Genomic DNA, 17695 nt, shown 5'->3' with positions numbered 1-17695 from the left:
GAGATGGGGTGTGATTGTGTGTGTGTGTGTGCTCTCCATGGAGATGGGGTGTGATTGTGTGTGTGTTCTCCATGGAGATGGGGTGTGATTGTGTGTGTGCTCTCCATGGAGATGGGGTGTGATTGTGTGCGTGTGCTCTCCATGGAGATGGGATGTGATTGTGTGTGTGTGTGTGTGTGTGTGCTCTCCATGGAGATGGGATGTGATTGTGTGTGTGTGTGTGCTCTCCATGGAGATGGGATGTGATTGTGTGTGTGTGTGTGTGTGCTCTCCATGGAGATGGGATGTGATTGTGTGTGTGTGTGCGTGTGCTCTCCATGGAGATGGGATGTGATTGTGTGTGTGTGTGTGTGTGTGTGCTCTCCATGGAGATGGGATGTGATTGTGTGTGTGTGTGTGTGTGTGTGTGCTCTCCATGGAGATGGGATGTGATTGTGTGTGTGTGTGTGCTCTAGTACTGTGGGAAATAGTGTCCTTGTTAGTACTGTGGGAAATAGTGCCCTTGTTAGTACTGTGGGAAATAGTGTCCTTGTTAGTACTGTGGGAAATAGTGTCCTTGTTAGTACTGTGGGAAATAGTGTCCTTGTTAGTACTGTGGGAAATAGTGTCCTTGTTAGTACTGTGGGAACTCGTGTCCTTGTTAGTACTGTGGGAACTAGTGTCCTTGTTAGTACTGTGGGAAATAGTGTCCTTGTTAGTACTGTGGGAAATAGTGTCCTTGTTAGTACTGTGGGAAATAGTGTCCTTGTTAGTACTGTGGGAAAGACTGTGATCCCCTTATAGATCTACTTGGCTGTCTGAATGTGTGTGTATAAAAGCTACCATACATAATGTATCATGTAAGAGAAGCCAGCCAGCGCTCACCTTCCTCTCTCTCACCTCCCCTCACACACACACACTCCCCTCGCCTCTGCATCTTTACTGAAGGTTGAATTACCTGATGTTCAAAAGTGGTCTGTGTTCCTCCTCTAGTCTAGGAACGGTAACAGTGCTCTCTCCACACACACGCACGCACGCACACGAAACTGGAACAGTAGAGGTGTATTTCAAGGTGAAGTGGGTCAGGGGTGTACACAGTAATTTGTTTAGGCAGACCACTGTAGAGAGCCATCTGTGGAGGCGGAGACTCTGAGCCCTGTAATTCAGCAGGGCAGCTGGGGTGCTGCAGATGGCCGAAGAGGTGGAGAAAAAATAACCGGGAGAAGAGTTGGTTGTGGAGGAGAGAGAGGGGGAGTGGGAGGAAAATAGAGAGGGAGAAGAGGAGGGGGGATATATGATAAAGAGAGGAGAGTGGGAGAGGGAGGAGAGGGAAGGTGGTGCAGGACAAAGAGAGAGGGGAGGTGGTGCAGGACAAAGAGAGAGGGAAGGTGGTGCAGGACAAAGAGAGAGGGAAGGTGGTGCAGGACAAAGGGAGGGGAGGTGGTGCAGGACAAAGAGAGGAGGAGGTGCAGGACAAAGAGAGAGGGGAGGTGGTGCAGGACAAAGAGAGAGGGAAGGTGGTGCAGGACAAAGAGAGGAGGTGGTGCAGGACAAAGAGAGAGGGGAGGTGGTGCAGGACAAAGAGAGAGGGAAGGTGGTGCAGGACAAAGAGAGAGGGAAGATGGTGCAGGACAAAGAGAGAGGGAAGGTGATGCAGGACAAAGAGAGAGGGAAGGTGGTGCAGGACAAAGAGAGAGGGAAGGTGGTGCAGGACAAAGAGAGAGGGAAGGTGGTGCAGGAAAAAGAGAGAGGGAAGGAGGTACAGGACAAAGAGGGGAGGAGGTGCAGGACAAAGGGAGGGGAGGTGGTGCAGGACAAAGAGAGAGGGGAGGAGGTGCAGGACAAAGAGAGAGGGGAGGTGGTGCAGGACAAAGAGATAGGGGAGGAGGTGCAGGACAAAGAGAGAGAGGGGAGGAGGTGCAGGACAAAGAGAGAGAGGGAAGGTGGTGCAGGACAAAGAGAGGGGAGGAGGTGCAGGACAAAGAGAGAGGGGAGGTGGTGCAGGACAAAGAGAGAGGGAAGGTGGTGCAGGACAAAGAGAGGAGGTGGTGCAGGACAAAGAGAGAGGGGAGGTGGTGCAGGACAAAGAGAGAGGGAAGGTGGTGCAGGACAAAGAGAGAGGGAAGATGGTGCAGGACAAAGAGAGAGGGAAGGTGATGCAGGACAAAGAGAGAGGGAAGGTGGTGCAGGACAAAGAGAGAGGGAAGGTGGTGCAGGACAAAGAGAGAGGGAAGGTGGTGCAGGAAAAAGAGAGAGGGAAGGAGGTACAGGACAAAGAGGGGAGGAGGTGCAGGACAAAGGGAGGGGAGGTGGTGCAGGACAAAGAGAGAGGGGAGGAGGTGCAGGACAAAGAGAGAGGGGAGGTGGTGCAGGACAAAGAGATAGGGGAGGAGGTGCAGGACAAAGAGAGAGAGGGGAGGAGGTGCAGGACAAAGAGAGAGAGGGAAGGTGGTGCAGGACAAAGAGAGGGGAGGAGGTGCAGGACAAAGAGAGAGGGGAGGTGGTGCAGGACAAAGGGAGAGGGGAAGTGGTGCAGGACAAAGAGAGAGGGAAGGTGGTGCAGGACAAAGTGAGAGGGAAGGTGGTGCAGGACAAAGTGAGGGAAAGTGGTGCAGGACAAAGAGAGAGAGAGAAAGTGGTGCAGGACAAAGAGAGAGGGGAGGTGGTGCAGGACAAAGAGAGAGGGGAGGAGGTGGGAGAAACAGGGTGGCCGGGTTGCTTTCCTATCATCTAAGTTAGTCCCTCATTCTGTACTGACATTAGAAATGGCTGTATTAGAAATAGAGGTATGAACGTTTAAACCAAGTTGGGATCCTTAACCTTACGAAAAATCCCTCCCACAAAATTGAAATCACATTGCAGTTGTCACAAAACCTATTATTTTCAGGTGTAATAGCCTAACTAGACGATAGTCTATAAAGGCCTGGGGAAAGTTGTAATTTAAATTAAACCAGAGATTACCCTAACCCCCCCCACGTCAGTGAAGTCATCCTCACTGTCTCTACCAACGTCAGTGAGGTCATCCTGACTGTCTCTACCAACGTCAGCGGGGTCATCCTGACTGTCTCTACCAACATCAGTGAGGTCATCCTGACTGTCTCTACCAATGTCAGCGGGGTCATCCTGACTGTCTCTACCAACGTCAGTCAGGTCATCCTGACTGTCTCTACCAACGTCAGTCAGCTCATCCTGACTGTCTCTACCAACGTCAGCGGGGTCATCCAGACTCTCTCTACCAACGTGAGCGGGGTCATCCTGACTGTCTCTACCAACGTCAGTGGGGCCATCCTGACTGTCTCTACCAACGTCAGCGGGGTCATCCTGACTGTCTCTACCAACGTCAGGGGGGGTCATCCTGACTGTCTCTACCAACGTCAGCGGGGTCATCCAGACTGTCTCTACAAACGTGAGCGGGGTCATCCTGACTGTGTCTACCAACGTCAGCGGGGTCATCCTGACTGTCTCTACCAACGTCAGCGAGGTCATCCTGACTGTCTCTACCAACGTCAGCGAGGTCATCCTGACTGTCTCTACCAACGTCAGCGGGGTCATCCTGACTGTCTCTACCAACGTCAGCGAGGTCATCCTGACTGTCTCTACCAACGTCAGCGGGGTCATCTTGACTGTCTCTACCAACGTCAGCGAGGTCATCCTGACTGTCTCTACCAACGTGAGCGGGGTCATCCTGACTGTCTCTACCAACGTCAGTGCTTGCTATGTTAATGATTGACAATTTTTTCACGTTTTTATCAGACCAATTGTGTTTATCTGATTGTTATTGAAATGGTCGAACAATAATAACACGATCAATTGTTGACTAAAGTCAAGCAGATGAATGCACAGTGTATTATTATAGGAAAGCATATCACATATCCGTGGTGGTAGATGGCCTCCCTTATCACCGCACAAAAATAATTGGGCCAGTTACGTAAGTGACAAGCTTCCATGATCAATGGGAAGTGTGAGAATCAAACTGATTAAGTAAAGTGAGCTTCACTTTCAAAGGTTGGTCATTTTAATTCCCTCCAGTGTTCGGCTCTCTCTCACACACACAGGGACGACCATGTGTTTACGGTCCAGATAACAGCACCTGCTATTTACAAAATAAATCATGATAAAGGAGACATGCCAATACTAACTGCTACAATACAATACTTAATTATATATTTTTTTACCTTTATTTAACTAGGTAAGTCAGTTAAGAACAAATTCTTATTTTCAATGACGGCCCAGTGGGTTAACTGCCTGTTCAGGGGCAGAACGACAGATTTGTACCTTGTCAGCTCGGGGTGTTTGAACTTGCAACCTTCCGGTTACTAGTCCAACGCTCTAACCACTAGGCTACCCTGCCGCCCCTTCATACTTCATACGTAGCTAACTGCTACAATACAATACCTCGCACGTAGCTAACTGCTAAAATACAATACCTCACACGTAGCTAACTGCTACAATACAATACTTCACATGTAGCTAACTGCTACAATACAATACCTCACACGTAGCTAACTGCTACAATACAATACCTCACATGTAGCTAACTGCTACAATACAATACTTCACATGTAGCTAACTGCTGCAATACAATACCTCACACGTAGCTAACTGCTACAATACAATACTTCACATGTAGCTAACTGCTACATTCCAATACCTCACACGTAGCTAACTGCTACATTACAATACCTCACATGTAGCTAACTGCTGAAATACATGCTAAGCCGTCTTCAGTAGGCTCCAAGCACTGGTTTCTTTATTTTATGTTCTTTGTTTTATGTCAGGGACCGAGCACAGTATTGAACAAATATTGCACCATATTTAGCTAAATATCTAATTACTATATTTTATCTCCAGCTTTTAGAATGGGCCTCAAATGTTATCTCATCCTCATCTCTTGACCCTTGTTGAACGCTTTCTCTCCAGAGTTGGGTTTATTTTTAAGTCACTGGCAAAGCCTGTTTCCAATCACATTGTTTGTACTTGTACTTAAGATCTATCCATTCCTCTGCCCAACAGTATCTGTCCCTACAGCTCCTATTTATTACATCACAACTCCTTTCATTTCCTTCTTATCCATGTAAACTCCCTACCTTTCCCTTCCTGGGACCGGCTCATCAGGTAAGACTGGGGATTCCCCAAACTCTGACAATAGGAAAACTCTGAATCCTAAGGGCAATCTGACCGTCTCCTATCTCTCCTCTTTTCTCCTCCTCCTCCTCCTCCTCTTCGTTTCTGCCTCTCCTCCTCTCCATTTAGAGCTGAATAGAGCAACTGACTGGCCACGCTCTTAGGCTCTATCCCAAATTGCACCGTATTTACTATAGAGTGCACTACTTATGACCCAGGCCCATAGGGCTCTCATCAGAAGTAGTTTAGAATGTAAGGACTAGAGTTCCATTTGGACAACAGCCTGTCATGGATACCTCAGCCCTCCAGCCCTGCAGACAAGTGAATTACACAGTTTACCCACTTCTTTTCAAATGCTATTTTCTTCTTGTCTTTCTTTTCTGTTGCACTGTGGCGACTGGAGAGCCGCTTAGCTATTACCCAGGATTCTCCTTGTCTGCACGCACACGCGCACACACACACACACACACACACACACTCACATAATGAACCTTCTTTAGAGCTGCAGCGACAGTCTCAGACGTTTTGCGTGGTTAGTTCGTCGTGGGATTTCTGTGACTTGGATCTTCTTTTCTTTGCAGACACTTTGAAGTCACCTTAAATCTCCTGGCCAGATTCAGTATATGATAGTCAAACTGTTTCTCTATCGTGTTGGTTAAAGTTGTGGTTTTCTTCCTTAATGGTCAGTCATTCTTTTATTTGTTTAAATTTTAAAGAAAACAGCAGCAGTTGCTAGCTTGCCCATCCAGTCCCTCACCTCTCTGTCTTTAAAACACATTATATAGATATAGATGGAAGCTTACAGTACATTAACTGTGACTAAAACATCCTATATTAGGTAGATACTTACACTACATATGAAATGTGTTGATGCTAAGATAGAAGCCTGCAGTACATATGACATGTGTTGTTGCTGATACAAGGCTGCAGTACATATGAGATGTGTTGTTGCTAAGATACAAGGCTGCAGTACATATGAGATGTGTTGTTGCTAAGATACAAGGCTACAGTACATATGACATGTGTTGTTGCTGATACAAGGCTGCAGTACATATGAGATGTGTTGTTGCTAAGATACAAGGCTGCAGTACATATGAGATGTGGTGTTGCTAAGATACAAGGCCGCAGTACATATGAGATGTGTTGTTGCTAAGATACAAGGCTGCAGTACATATGAGATGTGTTGTTGCTAAGATACAAGGCTGCAGTACATATGAGATGTGTTGTTGCTAAGATACAAGGCTACAGTACATATGCCATGTGTTGTTGCTGATACAAGGCTGCAGTACATATGAGATGTGTTGTTGCTAAGATACAAGGCTGCAGTACATATGAGATGTGTTGTTGCTAAGATACAAGGCTGCAGTACATATGAGATGTGTTGTTGCTAAGATACAAGGCTACAGTACATATGACATGTGTTGTTGCTGATACAAGGCTGCAGTACATATGAGATGTGTTGTTGCTATGATACAAGGCTGCAGTACATATGAGATGTGTTGTTGCTAAGATACAAGGCTACAGTACATATGACATGTGTTGTTGCTGATACAAGGCTGCAGTACATATGAGATGTGTTGTTGCTAAGATACAAGGCTGCAGTACATATGAGATGTGTTGTTGCTAAGATACAAGGCTGCAGTACATATGAGATGTGTTGTTGCTAAGATACAAGGCTGCAGTACATATGAGATGTGTTGTTGCTAAGATACAAGGCTGCAGTACATATGAGATGTGTTGTTGCTAAGATACAAGGTTACAGTACATATGACATGTGTTGTTGCTGATACAAGGCTGCAGTACATATGAGATGTGTTGTTGCTAAGATACAAGGCTGCAGTACATATGAGATGTGTTGTTGCTAAGATACAAGGCTGCAGTACATATGAGATGTGTAGTTGCTAAGATACAAGGCTGCAGTACATATGACATAACACCACATAAACTCAGCAAAAAGAGAAACATCCCTTTTTTAGGACCCTGTCTTTCAAAGAAAATTCCCATGCTTGTTCAATGAACCATAAACAATTAATGAACATGCACCTGCAGAACGGTCGTTAAGACACTAACAGCTTACAATTAAGTACAATTAGGTGGGCAATTAAGGTCACAGTTATGAAAACTTACGACACTAAAGAGGCCTTTCTACTTACTCTGAAAAACACCAAAAGAAAGATGCCCAGGGTCCCTGCTCATCTGTGTGAATGTGCCTTAGGCATGCTGCAAGGAGACATGAGGACTGCAAATGTGGCCAGGGCAATAAATTGCCATGTCCGTACTGTGAGACGCCTAAGACAGGGAGATGGGATGGACAGCTGATCGTCCTCGCAGTGGCAGACCACGTGTAACAACACCTGCACAGGATCGGTACATCCGAACATCTCACCTGCAGGACAGATACAAGATGGCAACAACAAGCACCTGAGTTACACCAGGAACGCACAATCCCTCCGTCAGTGCTCAGACTGTCCCCAATAGGCTGAGAGAGCCTGGACTGAGGGCTTGTAGGCCTGTTGTAAGGCAGGTCCTCACAAGACATCACCGGCAACAACGTCGCCTATGGGCACAAACCCACCGTCGCTGGACCAGACAGGACTGGCAAAAAGTGCTCTTTACTGACGAGTCGCGGTTTTGTCTCACCAGTTGTGATGGTCGGATTCGCGTTTATTGTCGACGGAATGAGCATTACACCGAGGCCTGTACTCTGGAGCGGGATCGATTTGGATGTGGAGGGTCTGTCATGGTCTGGGGCGGTGTGTCACAGCATCATCGGACTGAGCTTGTTGTCATTGCAGGCAATCTCAACACTGTGTGTTTCAGGGAAGACATCCTCCTCTATCATGTGGTACACTTCCTGCAGGCTCAGCCTGACATGACCCTCCAGCATGACAATGCCACCAGCCATACTGCTCATTCTGTGCATGATTTCCTGCAAGACAGGAGTATCAGTGTTCTGGCCAGCGAAGAGCCCGGATCACAATCACATTGAGCACGTCTGCGACCTGTTGGATCGGAGGGTGAGGGCTAAGGCCATTCCCCCCAGAAATGTCCGGGAACTTGCAGGTGCATTGGTGGAAGAGTGCGGTAACATCTCACAGCGAGAACTGGCAAATCTGCACTGCAGTACTTAATGCCACTGATAGCCACACCAGATACTGACTGTTACTTTTGATTTTGACCCCCATCCTTTGTTCAGGGACATATTATTCCATTTCTGTTAGTCACATGTCTGGGGAACTTGTTCAGTTTATGTCTCAGTTGTTGAATCTTGTTATGTTCATACAAATATTTACACATGTTAAGTTTGCTGAAAATAAACACAGTTGACAGTGAGAGGACGCTTCTTTTTTGCAGAGTTTATTACGTGTAGGTATGCAGTAGGTAGGTATGCAGTAGGTAGGTATGCAGTAGGTAGGTATGCAGTAGGTAGGTATGCAGTAGGTGGGTATGCAGTAGGTAGGTATGCAGTAGGTAGGTATGCAGTAGGTAGGTATGCCCTAGGTAGGTATGCAGTAGGTAGGTATGCAGTAGGTGGGTATGCAGTAGGTAGGAATGCAGTAGGTAGGTATGCAGTAGGTAGGTATGCAGTAGGTAGGTATGCAGTAGGTAGGTATGCAGTAGGTAGGAATGCAGTAGGTAGGAATGCAGTAGGTAGGTATGCAGTAGGTAGGTATGCAGTAGGTAGGTATGCAGTAGGTAGGTATGCGGTAGGTATGCAGTAGGTAGGAATGCAGTAGGTAGGTATGCCCTAGGTAGGTATGCAGTAGGTAGGTATGCAGTAGGTAGGTATGCAGTAGGTAGGAATGCAGTAGGTAGGTATGCAGTAGGTAGGTATGCAGTAGGTAGGAATGCATGCAGTAGGTAGGTATGCAGTAGGTAGGTATGCAGTAGGTAGGAATGCATGCAGTAGGTAGGTATGCAGTAGGTAGGTATGCAGTACATTATGACATATGAGTGGTGTTTAAGTGCTGATTCTGTCGACTGTGACTTCACATTGGAAGTTATCCAGGGATCAGCCCTATCCACAGTGACAGTGACACAGCTTTCTACTTTACAAGAAGAGTTGTAGGCTCTTTCAGTTACCGTGACACAGTTAGCCCGAGGCTGGGTTCCTCTATGGCGTTAACAGCCCCTCTAAGGCACATCAGTCAGGACAGGGGCACTTAAAGTTCCATTCTGGGATTTGAAAAACAACAAAACGGTAGCCCTGCCACTTGTTTTGGTATACAGCTAAAGGATGGGCTAGGGAAATGTAACCCCTCGCAAATTCAAAAGGAATTCATTTATAAAATGTTTTTTTTACTAAGAATCCATAGGTGCATATCTACAATTGGAATGACCATTGAACAGATTCTCAGATTGTAGTCTTCAGTGAGGACAGGGCCATCGTTAGTTACACAGTTGCACAGCAAGTGCTTTGCTTGGGTAATAAGACTGCATGCAAGTATTTGTATTTATTAGGGATCCCTATTAGTTCCTACTAAGACAGCAGCTACTCTTCCTGTGGTTTATTATGGATCCCCATTAGTTCCTACTAAGACAGCAGCTACTCTTCCTGTGGTTTATTATGGATCCCCATTAGTTCCTACTAAGACAGCAGCTACTCTTCCTGTGGTTTATTATGGATCCCCATTAGTTCCTACTAAGACAGCAGCTACTCTTCCTGTGGTTTATTATGGATCCCCATTAGTTCCTACTAAGACAGCAGCTACTCTTCCTGTGGTTTATTATGGATCCCCATTAGTTCCTACTAAGACAGCAGCTACTCTTCCTGTGGTTTATTATGGATCCCCATTAGTTCCTACTAAGACAGCAGCTACTCTTCCTGTGGTTTATTATGGATCCCCATTAGTTCCTACTAAGACAGCAGCTACTCTTCCTGTGGTTTATTATGGATCCCCATTAGTTCCTACTAAGACAGCAGCTACTCTTCCTGTGGTTTATTATGGATCCCCATTAGTTCCTACTAAGACAGCAGCTACTCTTCCTGGGGTTTATTATGGATCCCCATTAGTTCCTACTAAGACAGCAGCTACTCTTCCTGTGGTTTATTATGGATCCCCATTAGTTCCTACTAAGACAGCAGCTACTCTTCCTGTGGTTTATTATGGATCCCCATTAGTTCCTACTAAGACAGCAGCTACTCTTCCTGGGGTTTATTATGGATCCCCATTAGTTCCTACTAAGGCAGCAGCTACTCTTCCTGGGGTTTATTATGGATCCCTATTACTTCCTGCCAAGGCAGCAGCTACTCTTCCAGAGGTTTATTATGGATCCCCATTAGTTCCTACTAAGACAGCAGCTACTCTTCCTGTGGTTTATTATGGATCCCCATTAGTTCCTACTAAGACAGCAGCTACTCTTCCTGTGGTTTATTATGGATCCCCATTAGTTCCTACTAAGACAGCAGCTACTCTTCCTGTGGTTTATTATGGATCCCCATTAGTTCCTACTAAGACAGCAGCTACTCTTCCTGTGGTTTATTATGGATCCCCATTAGTTCCTACTAAGACAGCAGATACTCTTCCTGTGGTTTATTATGGATCCCCATTAGTTCCTACTAAGACAGCAGCTACTCTTCCTGGGGTTTATGATGGATCCCCATTAGTTCCTACTAAGACAGCAGCTACTCTTCCTGTGGTTTATTATGGATCCCCATTAGTTCCTACTAAGACAGCAGCTACTCTTCCTGTGGTTTATTATGGATCCCCATTAGTTCCTACTAAGACAGCAGCTACTCTTCCTGGGGTTTATTATGGATCCCCATTAGTTCCTACTAAGGCAGCAGCTACTCTTCCTGGGGTTTATTATGGATCCCTATTAGTTCCTGCCAAGGCAGCAGCTACTCTTCCTGAGGTTTATTATGGATCCCCATTAGTTCCTACTAAGACAGCAGCTACTCTTCCTGGGGTTTATTATGGATCCCCATTAGTTCCTACTAAGACAGCAGCTACTCTTCCTGGGGTTTATTATGGATCCCCATTAGTTCCTACTAAGACAGCAGCTACTCTTCCTGGGGTTTATTATGGATCCCCATTAGTTCCTGCCAAGGCAGCGGCTACTCTTCCTGGGGTTTATTTTGGATCCCTATTAGTTCCTGCCAAGGCAGCGGCTACTCTTCCTGGGGTTTATTATGGATCCCCATTAGTTCCTGCCAAGGCAGCAGCTACTCTTCCTGGGGTTTATTATGGATCCCTATTAGTTCCTGCCAAGGCAGCAGCTACTCTTCCTGGTGTTTATTATGGATCCCCATTAGTTCCTGTAGTACTGTGCGCCTCCGGTAGTCTGTTCTGGACTTGGGGACTGTGACTAATCCTCTTGTGGCATGTCTTTTGGGGTATGTATGGGTGTCTGAGCTGTGTGCTCGTTGTTTAGACAGACACCTCAGTACATTCAACTTGTCAACTCTTCTTACAAAAACAAGTAGTGATGAAGTCAATCTCCTCCACTTTGAGCCAGGAGAGATTGACATGCATATTATTAATGTTAGCTCTCCGTGTACTTTTAAGTGCCAGCCATGCTGCCCTGTTCTGAGACTGCCGTGCTGCTCTGTTCTGAGACAGCCATGCTGCCCTGTTCTGAGACAGCCGTGCTGCCCTGTTCTGAGACAGCCGTGCTGCTCTGTTCTGAGACAGCCGTGCTGCCCTGTTCTGAGACAGCCGTGCTGCCCTGTTCTGAGACAGCCGTGCTGCCCTGTTCTGAGACAGCCGTGCTGCCCTGTTCTGAGCCAGCCGTGCTGCCCTGTTCTGAGCCAGCCGTGCTGCCCTGTTCTGAGCCAGCCGTGCTGCCCTGTTCTGAGCCAGCCGTGCTGCCCTGTTCTGAGACAGCCGTGCTGCCCTGTTCTGAGACAGCCATGCTGCCCTGTTCTGAGACAGCCGTGCTGCCCTGTTTTGAGCCAACTGCAATTTCCCTAAGTCCCTCTTTGTGGCACCTGACCACACTGCAAGTGATTGCTTTGTCACACTTAATCGTACACACACTGCCACTCTGTGTTTCTTATGGACTTTCATTGACAGCTGAAACCTTCCAACTCACCCTGTTGTTTCTTCAACATGGAAAACAAAACCTACAAGTGAATACCTCCATATTCCCATTTCATGGAATACATTGCTACATACTGTAGTGAAGAACTCTCATTTTAAGTGAACTCATAACTAGAATAATAACATTGACTAAAAGCAAAGATATTCAAATATAATAATGGCCTGAAGATGTTCCACCCCCCCCCCCCCCGAAATCCTTTTACAGGGTCCAATCACACTGCTTCATCTTAACCTCGCAGTGACACTTGATGCAAACTGAATTGACTTAAACCTGTTCCATCTGCCTCGCCTTGAATTGAGAATATCGCCCGTGGACACAGTGTAGTTAGTTAGTTGTTACTTTGCCAGTTCTCCAACCCCTCACACACTGACTCATACATAAGAGCGTAGTCTAATATAAATGCATTAGGATGCTGGATTCACACCAAGTTCTGCTGTTTATCTCCCTTCCCTGCTTTTGGAGTTATAATGTCAAACCCCTTTCTGACTCATAAGAAGGTACTAAAAGCATTCATATGCTAAGTACATGCAGATTTCTGTTATTTGGTTTATTGAGTGCTTTACTTACATTCCATTAACTGTTGCATTGTATGATGGTAGTCTAAAATACATGCAGTAGGATGCTAGGTTCTTATTTTCTTATTTCCGTGTTACTTTCCTTTCTAAAAGTGTAAGAAGGTACTCTGAAACCGACAACCGTTAGAATATCAATCTCAATGACAACCATTAGAATGTCCATTTCTGGTCTGACTGGTCTTTTTACTGCATTTGGTTGATAATGGCTCCTACTTACATCCCATTAACTGTTGCATTAACATCATGGATCAAACGGATGCTGCAGGGCCTGTAATTAATGTCGGAGGCGTCTCTTGGGGCTACCTTCTAATGGTGGCGGTGTTGGGTATACCAGTTAGTATAATGCCGTTAATTGCTCCCAGAATAAGATCCTTTAACATTTTAAAGACAATAATGGCTGCATTTTCACAGGAAAGCCAATTCTGATTGGTCAATAGACCAATTATTGAAAACATGATCAGAATTGGGCTGCCTGTGTAAACGCAGCCATAGTGACTTCAGTGAACTCCTAAGGCTGGCCATGTTGTGCTGTTGAAACATATAAATAGACATATAAATATGCTTGTTTTTGTGTCATTTAATATACATGAGCCATTCCAAACACACAACACATGAAGTCTAAACTAAGTTTAGAGAACTAAGAGTATCTCCTGATGTCAAACTAATGCAGTGTTAGCAAAGACTTAATTATGTTCTCTCCATTTTTTTGTTTTCTCACTTTTTCAGACGAATGCACAGTGACGAGGTCGTACCTTTTCCTCCACAAGTTCTGGTTCTTCAGTACCATCTACTACTTTGGTAACTGGGTGTTTATCGGGGTATGTGTTGGAAACTCAAAGATTCGGTTGACAATGTTCTTGCAAAAATGTCACAGATGGTGTAACTATAAGTGCAATTTATAGTGTAAAGGCAGATCAGATTTACTGAGTCTGCTAGAATTATAGCTGCAATTCATTGATTGATTGGTTAAATTGTTTGAACATTAAAGATGACCGCCATACTAGCGTCCTACTTAAACTGCATACTCATTTACTTAAACCGCATACTCATTTACTTAAACTCTATACTCATTTACTTAAACTGCACACTCAAACCGCGTACTCAAGTACTTAAACCGCATACTCATTTACTTAAACCGCAAACCAATTTACTTAAACCGCGCACACTTTTACCCATTTACTTAAACTGTGTACACATTTACTTAAACTGCGTACTCATTCACTTACACCGTACTCATTTACTTAAACCGTACTCATTTACTTAAACTGCGTACTCATTCACTTAATCTGCGTACTCATTTACTTAATCTGCGTACTCATTTACTTAAACTGCGTACTCATTTACTTAAACTGCGTACCCATTTACTTAATCTGCGTACTCATTTACTTAATCTGCGTACTCATTTACTTAAACTGCATACTCATTTCGGCGTTTGATCTAGTAGAATTCATTGGTCTTTTCTGACTCACATGTTAGACGACAGCTGATAATCAGATAAATTGACCTGCTGTACTATTTTCTACATTTCACATACTAGAAAACTTTACTTTTTCACATACTATTTATATAGTACGCTAGTATGGGTATTGGGAGATGGCCCATGACTTATTTCCATACGTTCCATGTTTTCCACCTGTAGGTTCTCCTCATTGGCCTGGTGGTGATTGATTGTAAATGTCCATGTTTTCCACCTGTAGGTTCTCCTCATTGACCTGGTGGTGATTGATTGTAAATGTCCATGTTTTCCACCTGTAGGTTCTCCTCATTGACCTGGTGGTGTTTGATTGTAAATGTCCATGTTTTCCACCTGTAGGTTCTCCTCATTGACCTGGTGGTGATTGATTGTAAATGTCCATGTTTTCCACCTGTAGGTTCTCCTCATTGGCCTGGTGGTGATTGATTGTAAATGTCCATGTTTTCCACCTGTAGGTTCTCCTCATTGGCCTGGTGGTGATGGATTGATTGTAAATGTCCATGTTTTCCACCTGTAGGTTCTCCTCATTGGCCTGGTGGTGATTGATTGTAAATGTCCATGTTTTCCACCTGTAGGTTCTCCTCATTGACCTGGTGGTGATTGATTGTAAATGTCCATGTTTTCCACCTGTAGGTTCTCCTCATTGACCTGGTGGTGTTGGATTGATTGTAAATGTCCATGTTTTCCACCTGTAGGTTCTCCTCATTGACCTGGTGGTGATTGATTGTAAATGTCCATGTTTTCCACCTGTAGGTTCTCCTCATTGGCCTGGTGGTGATTGATTGTAAATGTCCATGTTTTCCACCTGTAGGTTCTCCTCATTGACCTGGTGGTGATTGATTGTAAATGTCCATGTTTTCCACCTGTAGGTTCTCCTCATTGACCTGGTGGTGATTGATTGTAAATGTCCATGTTTTCCACCTGTAGGTTCTCCTCATTGACCTGGTGGTGATTGATTGTAAATGTCCATGTTTTCCACCTGTAGGTTCTCCTCATTGACCTGGTTGTGATTGATTGATTGTAAATGTCCATGTTTTCCACCTGTAGGTTCTCCTCATTGACCTGGTGGTGATTGATTGATTGTAAATGTCCATGTTTTCCACCTGTAGGTTCTCCTCATTGACCTGGTGGTGATTGATTGTAAATGTCCATGTTTTCCACCTGTAGGTTCTCCTCATTGGCCTGGTGGTGATTGATTGTAAATGTCCATGTTTTCCACCTGTAGGTTCTCCTCATTGGCCTGGTGGTGATTGATTGTAAATGTCCATGTTTTCCACCTGTAGGTTCTCCTCATTGACCTGGTGGTGATTGATTGTAAATGTCCATGTTTTCCACCTGTAGGTTCTCCTCATTGGCCTGGTGGTGATTGATTGTAAATGTCCATGTTTTCCACCTGTAGGTTCTCCTCATTGACCTGGTGGTGATTGATTGTAAATGTCCATGTTTTCCACCTGTAGGTTCTCCTCATTGGCCTGGTGGTGATTGATTGTAAATGTCCATGTTTTCCACCTGTAGGTTCTCCTCATTGGCCTGGTGGTGATTGATTGTAAATGTCCATGTTTTCCACCTGTAGGTTCTCCTCATTGACCTGGTGGTGATTGATTGTAAATGTCCATGTTTTCCACCTGTAGGTTCTCCTCATTGACCTGGTGGTGATTGATTGTAAATGTCCATGTTTTCCACCTGTAGGTTCTCCTCATTGGCCTGGTGGTGATTGATTGTAAATGTCCATGTTTTCCACCTGTAGGTTCTCCTCATTGGCCTGGTGGTGATTGATTGATTGATTTTAACTTTCCATGTTTTCCACCTATAGGTTTTCCTCATCGGCCTGTTGGTGTCATGTTGTAAGGGGAAGAAATCAGTGATCGAAGGAGAAGTGGAGGCAGATGACTCTGACATGAGTGAAGACGAATATGTCCACTGACAAGACCACAGCCTGCCAGACCTGGGTTCAAATACTATTTGAAATGTTTTAAATACTTTTGAGCATTTGCTTTAGCCTGCCTGGGAGTGCCGGGTGGGCGGGGTTTGCATGTTCTGGACTTTTCTATTGGTTCACCTGCAAAAGGCAAGCTTAATCAAATACAATTGAAGTATTTTAAATCATTTTAAACAGTGTGCCCTAATGAATATGACCCAGGTCTGCTACCTGCTTGGACCAGGAGACATTTAAACCGGATTGGTTTCTGTTACAGCTGGTTTGCTATAACATAAGAATTTAACATTTGGATTGTTCATACAAGGCAGTAAAACTTTAATTTGATCTGTTGTTTTCTGGTTTCTGCCTGAGATTGGTTATAATATTCCACAACGTTGTGTTGATACTGATGTATTATAACAGGAGAGGGTGATTGTGAGGTTGCTTTTTTCTATTAGGGCAACTTTTTGTTTTTTGTTCAGTCAAGTGTCTTTGTTCAAAGCAGTATGTAAAACCCTGATTGCATCCCAAATGGCACCCTATTTCAAATATAGTGCACTTCTTTTGACCAAAGCCCTATCGGACCCTGGTCAAAAGTAGTGCACTATATAGGGAATAGTGTTCCATTTGAGATGCAACCCTCTTTGTATTACTATGGGTATGTGCCTGTTGTTTCAAATGTCATCTCCACCAATTCCATGTTTTTATGTTTCCAAAAAGAAAGATTTAGTGTTGCAAAATTCTGGTATATTTTCCAAAATGAGAGGATTCTGAATTTCCTGCTTATTTCCCCTCACTATTCTGGGAATCTTCAAATGGGGATGAAAAAGACAGAAAAACCAGGTGATTTGTGGAAAGTTCCCAACATTTTCCAACCCTAAGAAAGATCCCTGGTTGAGAACCAAACGGTGAGTTATTCAACAAGCCTGTGGTACTGGATGTTTTGGGTCCTGAAAAGGCAAGATGTTGTTGGGGAAACAGTCCAGGATTACTTTTTTATTTGAACTCAGCACATTTTTGTTGACATGTACATTTCTGTAATATATGGCTGGATAAATGTTTAATTTAGAATTTAACAGATTTATTATTTTTAAGATTACTAATTTAGCACATTCAGCATGTTAACTTACAGCAACAAATACCATATTGATAATGCACATTGCTGAGTTAAAATATATATTCTCTTATCCCTGATTTTGGTCGTGTTTGGTTGGGCTTAGCTTGACTAACTGTTATTGCGTTGATGAATTGATTTGCTGTAAAGTTCTCTGAACATGAACTGAGCATAATATCACTGGACTACTGATCACGATGTCAATTTACGTTATGAATTTGTAATAAAATATGAATTCTGAATTGATTATTGCTATGTTTATGTTGTTAATCTATCAATTTCTAACGTTAATTCAGGGATTTCTTTGGACCTTGAACTTGGGGTTGGCATAGCCATTTGTTTTTCAAGGACTAGACATTAGTGATATTTATTGTGTCCTCTTTAAAACTGTTGATAATAAAGAGGTTGGCCCATCTTATTTTGTGTGCCATGCACTTTTCATCACTGCACTAGATACCAGTGCATCG

General features: G+C 44.3%; 1 protein-coding gene across 1 annotated transcript in view; it reads left to right on the top strand.

The window, feature by feature from the left end:
• LOC139413616 (lysosomal cobalamin transport escort protein LMBD1-like) overlaps positions 1 to 17474 on the top strand; it is a 132135-nt gene extending 114661 nt beyond the window's left edge. The window contains exons 13-14 of the mRNA XM_071161225.1: positions 13449 to 13540; positions 16010 to 17474. Coding sequence (XP_071017326.1) covers positions 13449 to 13540; positions 16010 to 16120 — 203 coding nt within the window. The 3' untranslated portion in view covers positions 16121 to 17474. The remainder of the gene's footprint in view (positions 1 to 13448; positions 13541 to 16009) is intronic.
• The last annotated feature ends 221 nt before the right edge of the window (positions 17475 to 17695 follow it).

The sequence above is a fragment of the Oncorhynchus clarkii genome, chromosome 1 (assembly GCF_045791955.1).
Source record: "Oncorhynchus clarkii lewisi isolate Uvic-CL-2024 chromosome 1, UVic_Ocla_1.0, whole genome shotgun sequence".
Taxonomy (NCBI): Eukaryota; Metazoa; Chordata; class Actinopteri; order Salmoniformes; family Salmonidae; genus Oncorhynchus; species Oncorhynchus clarkii.
This window is presented reverse-complemented; position numbering and strand designations above follow the sequence as displayed.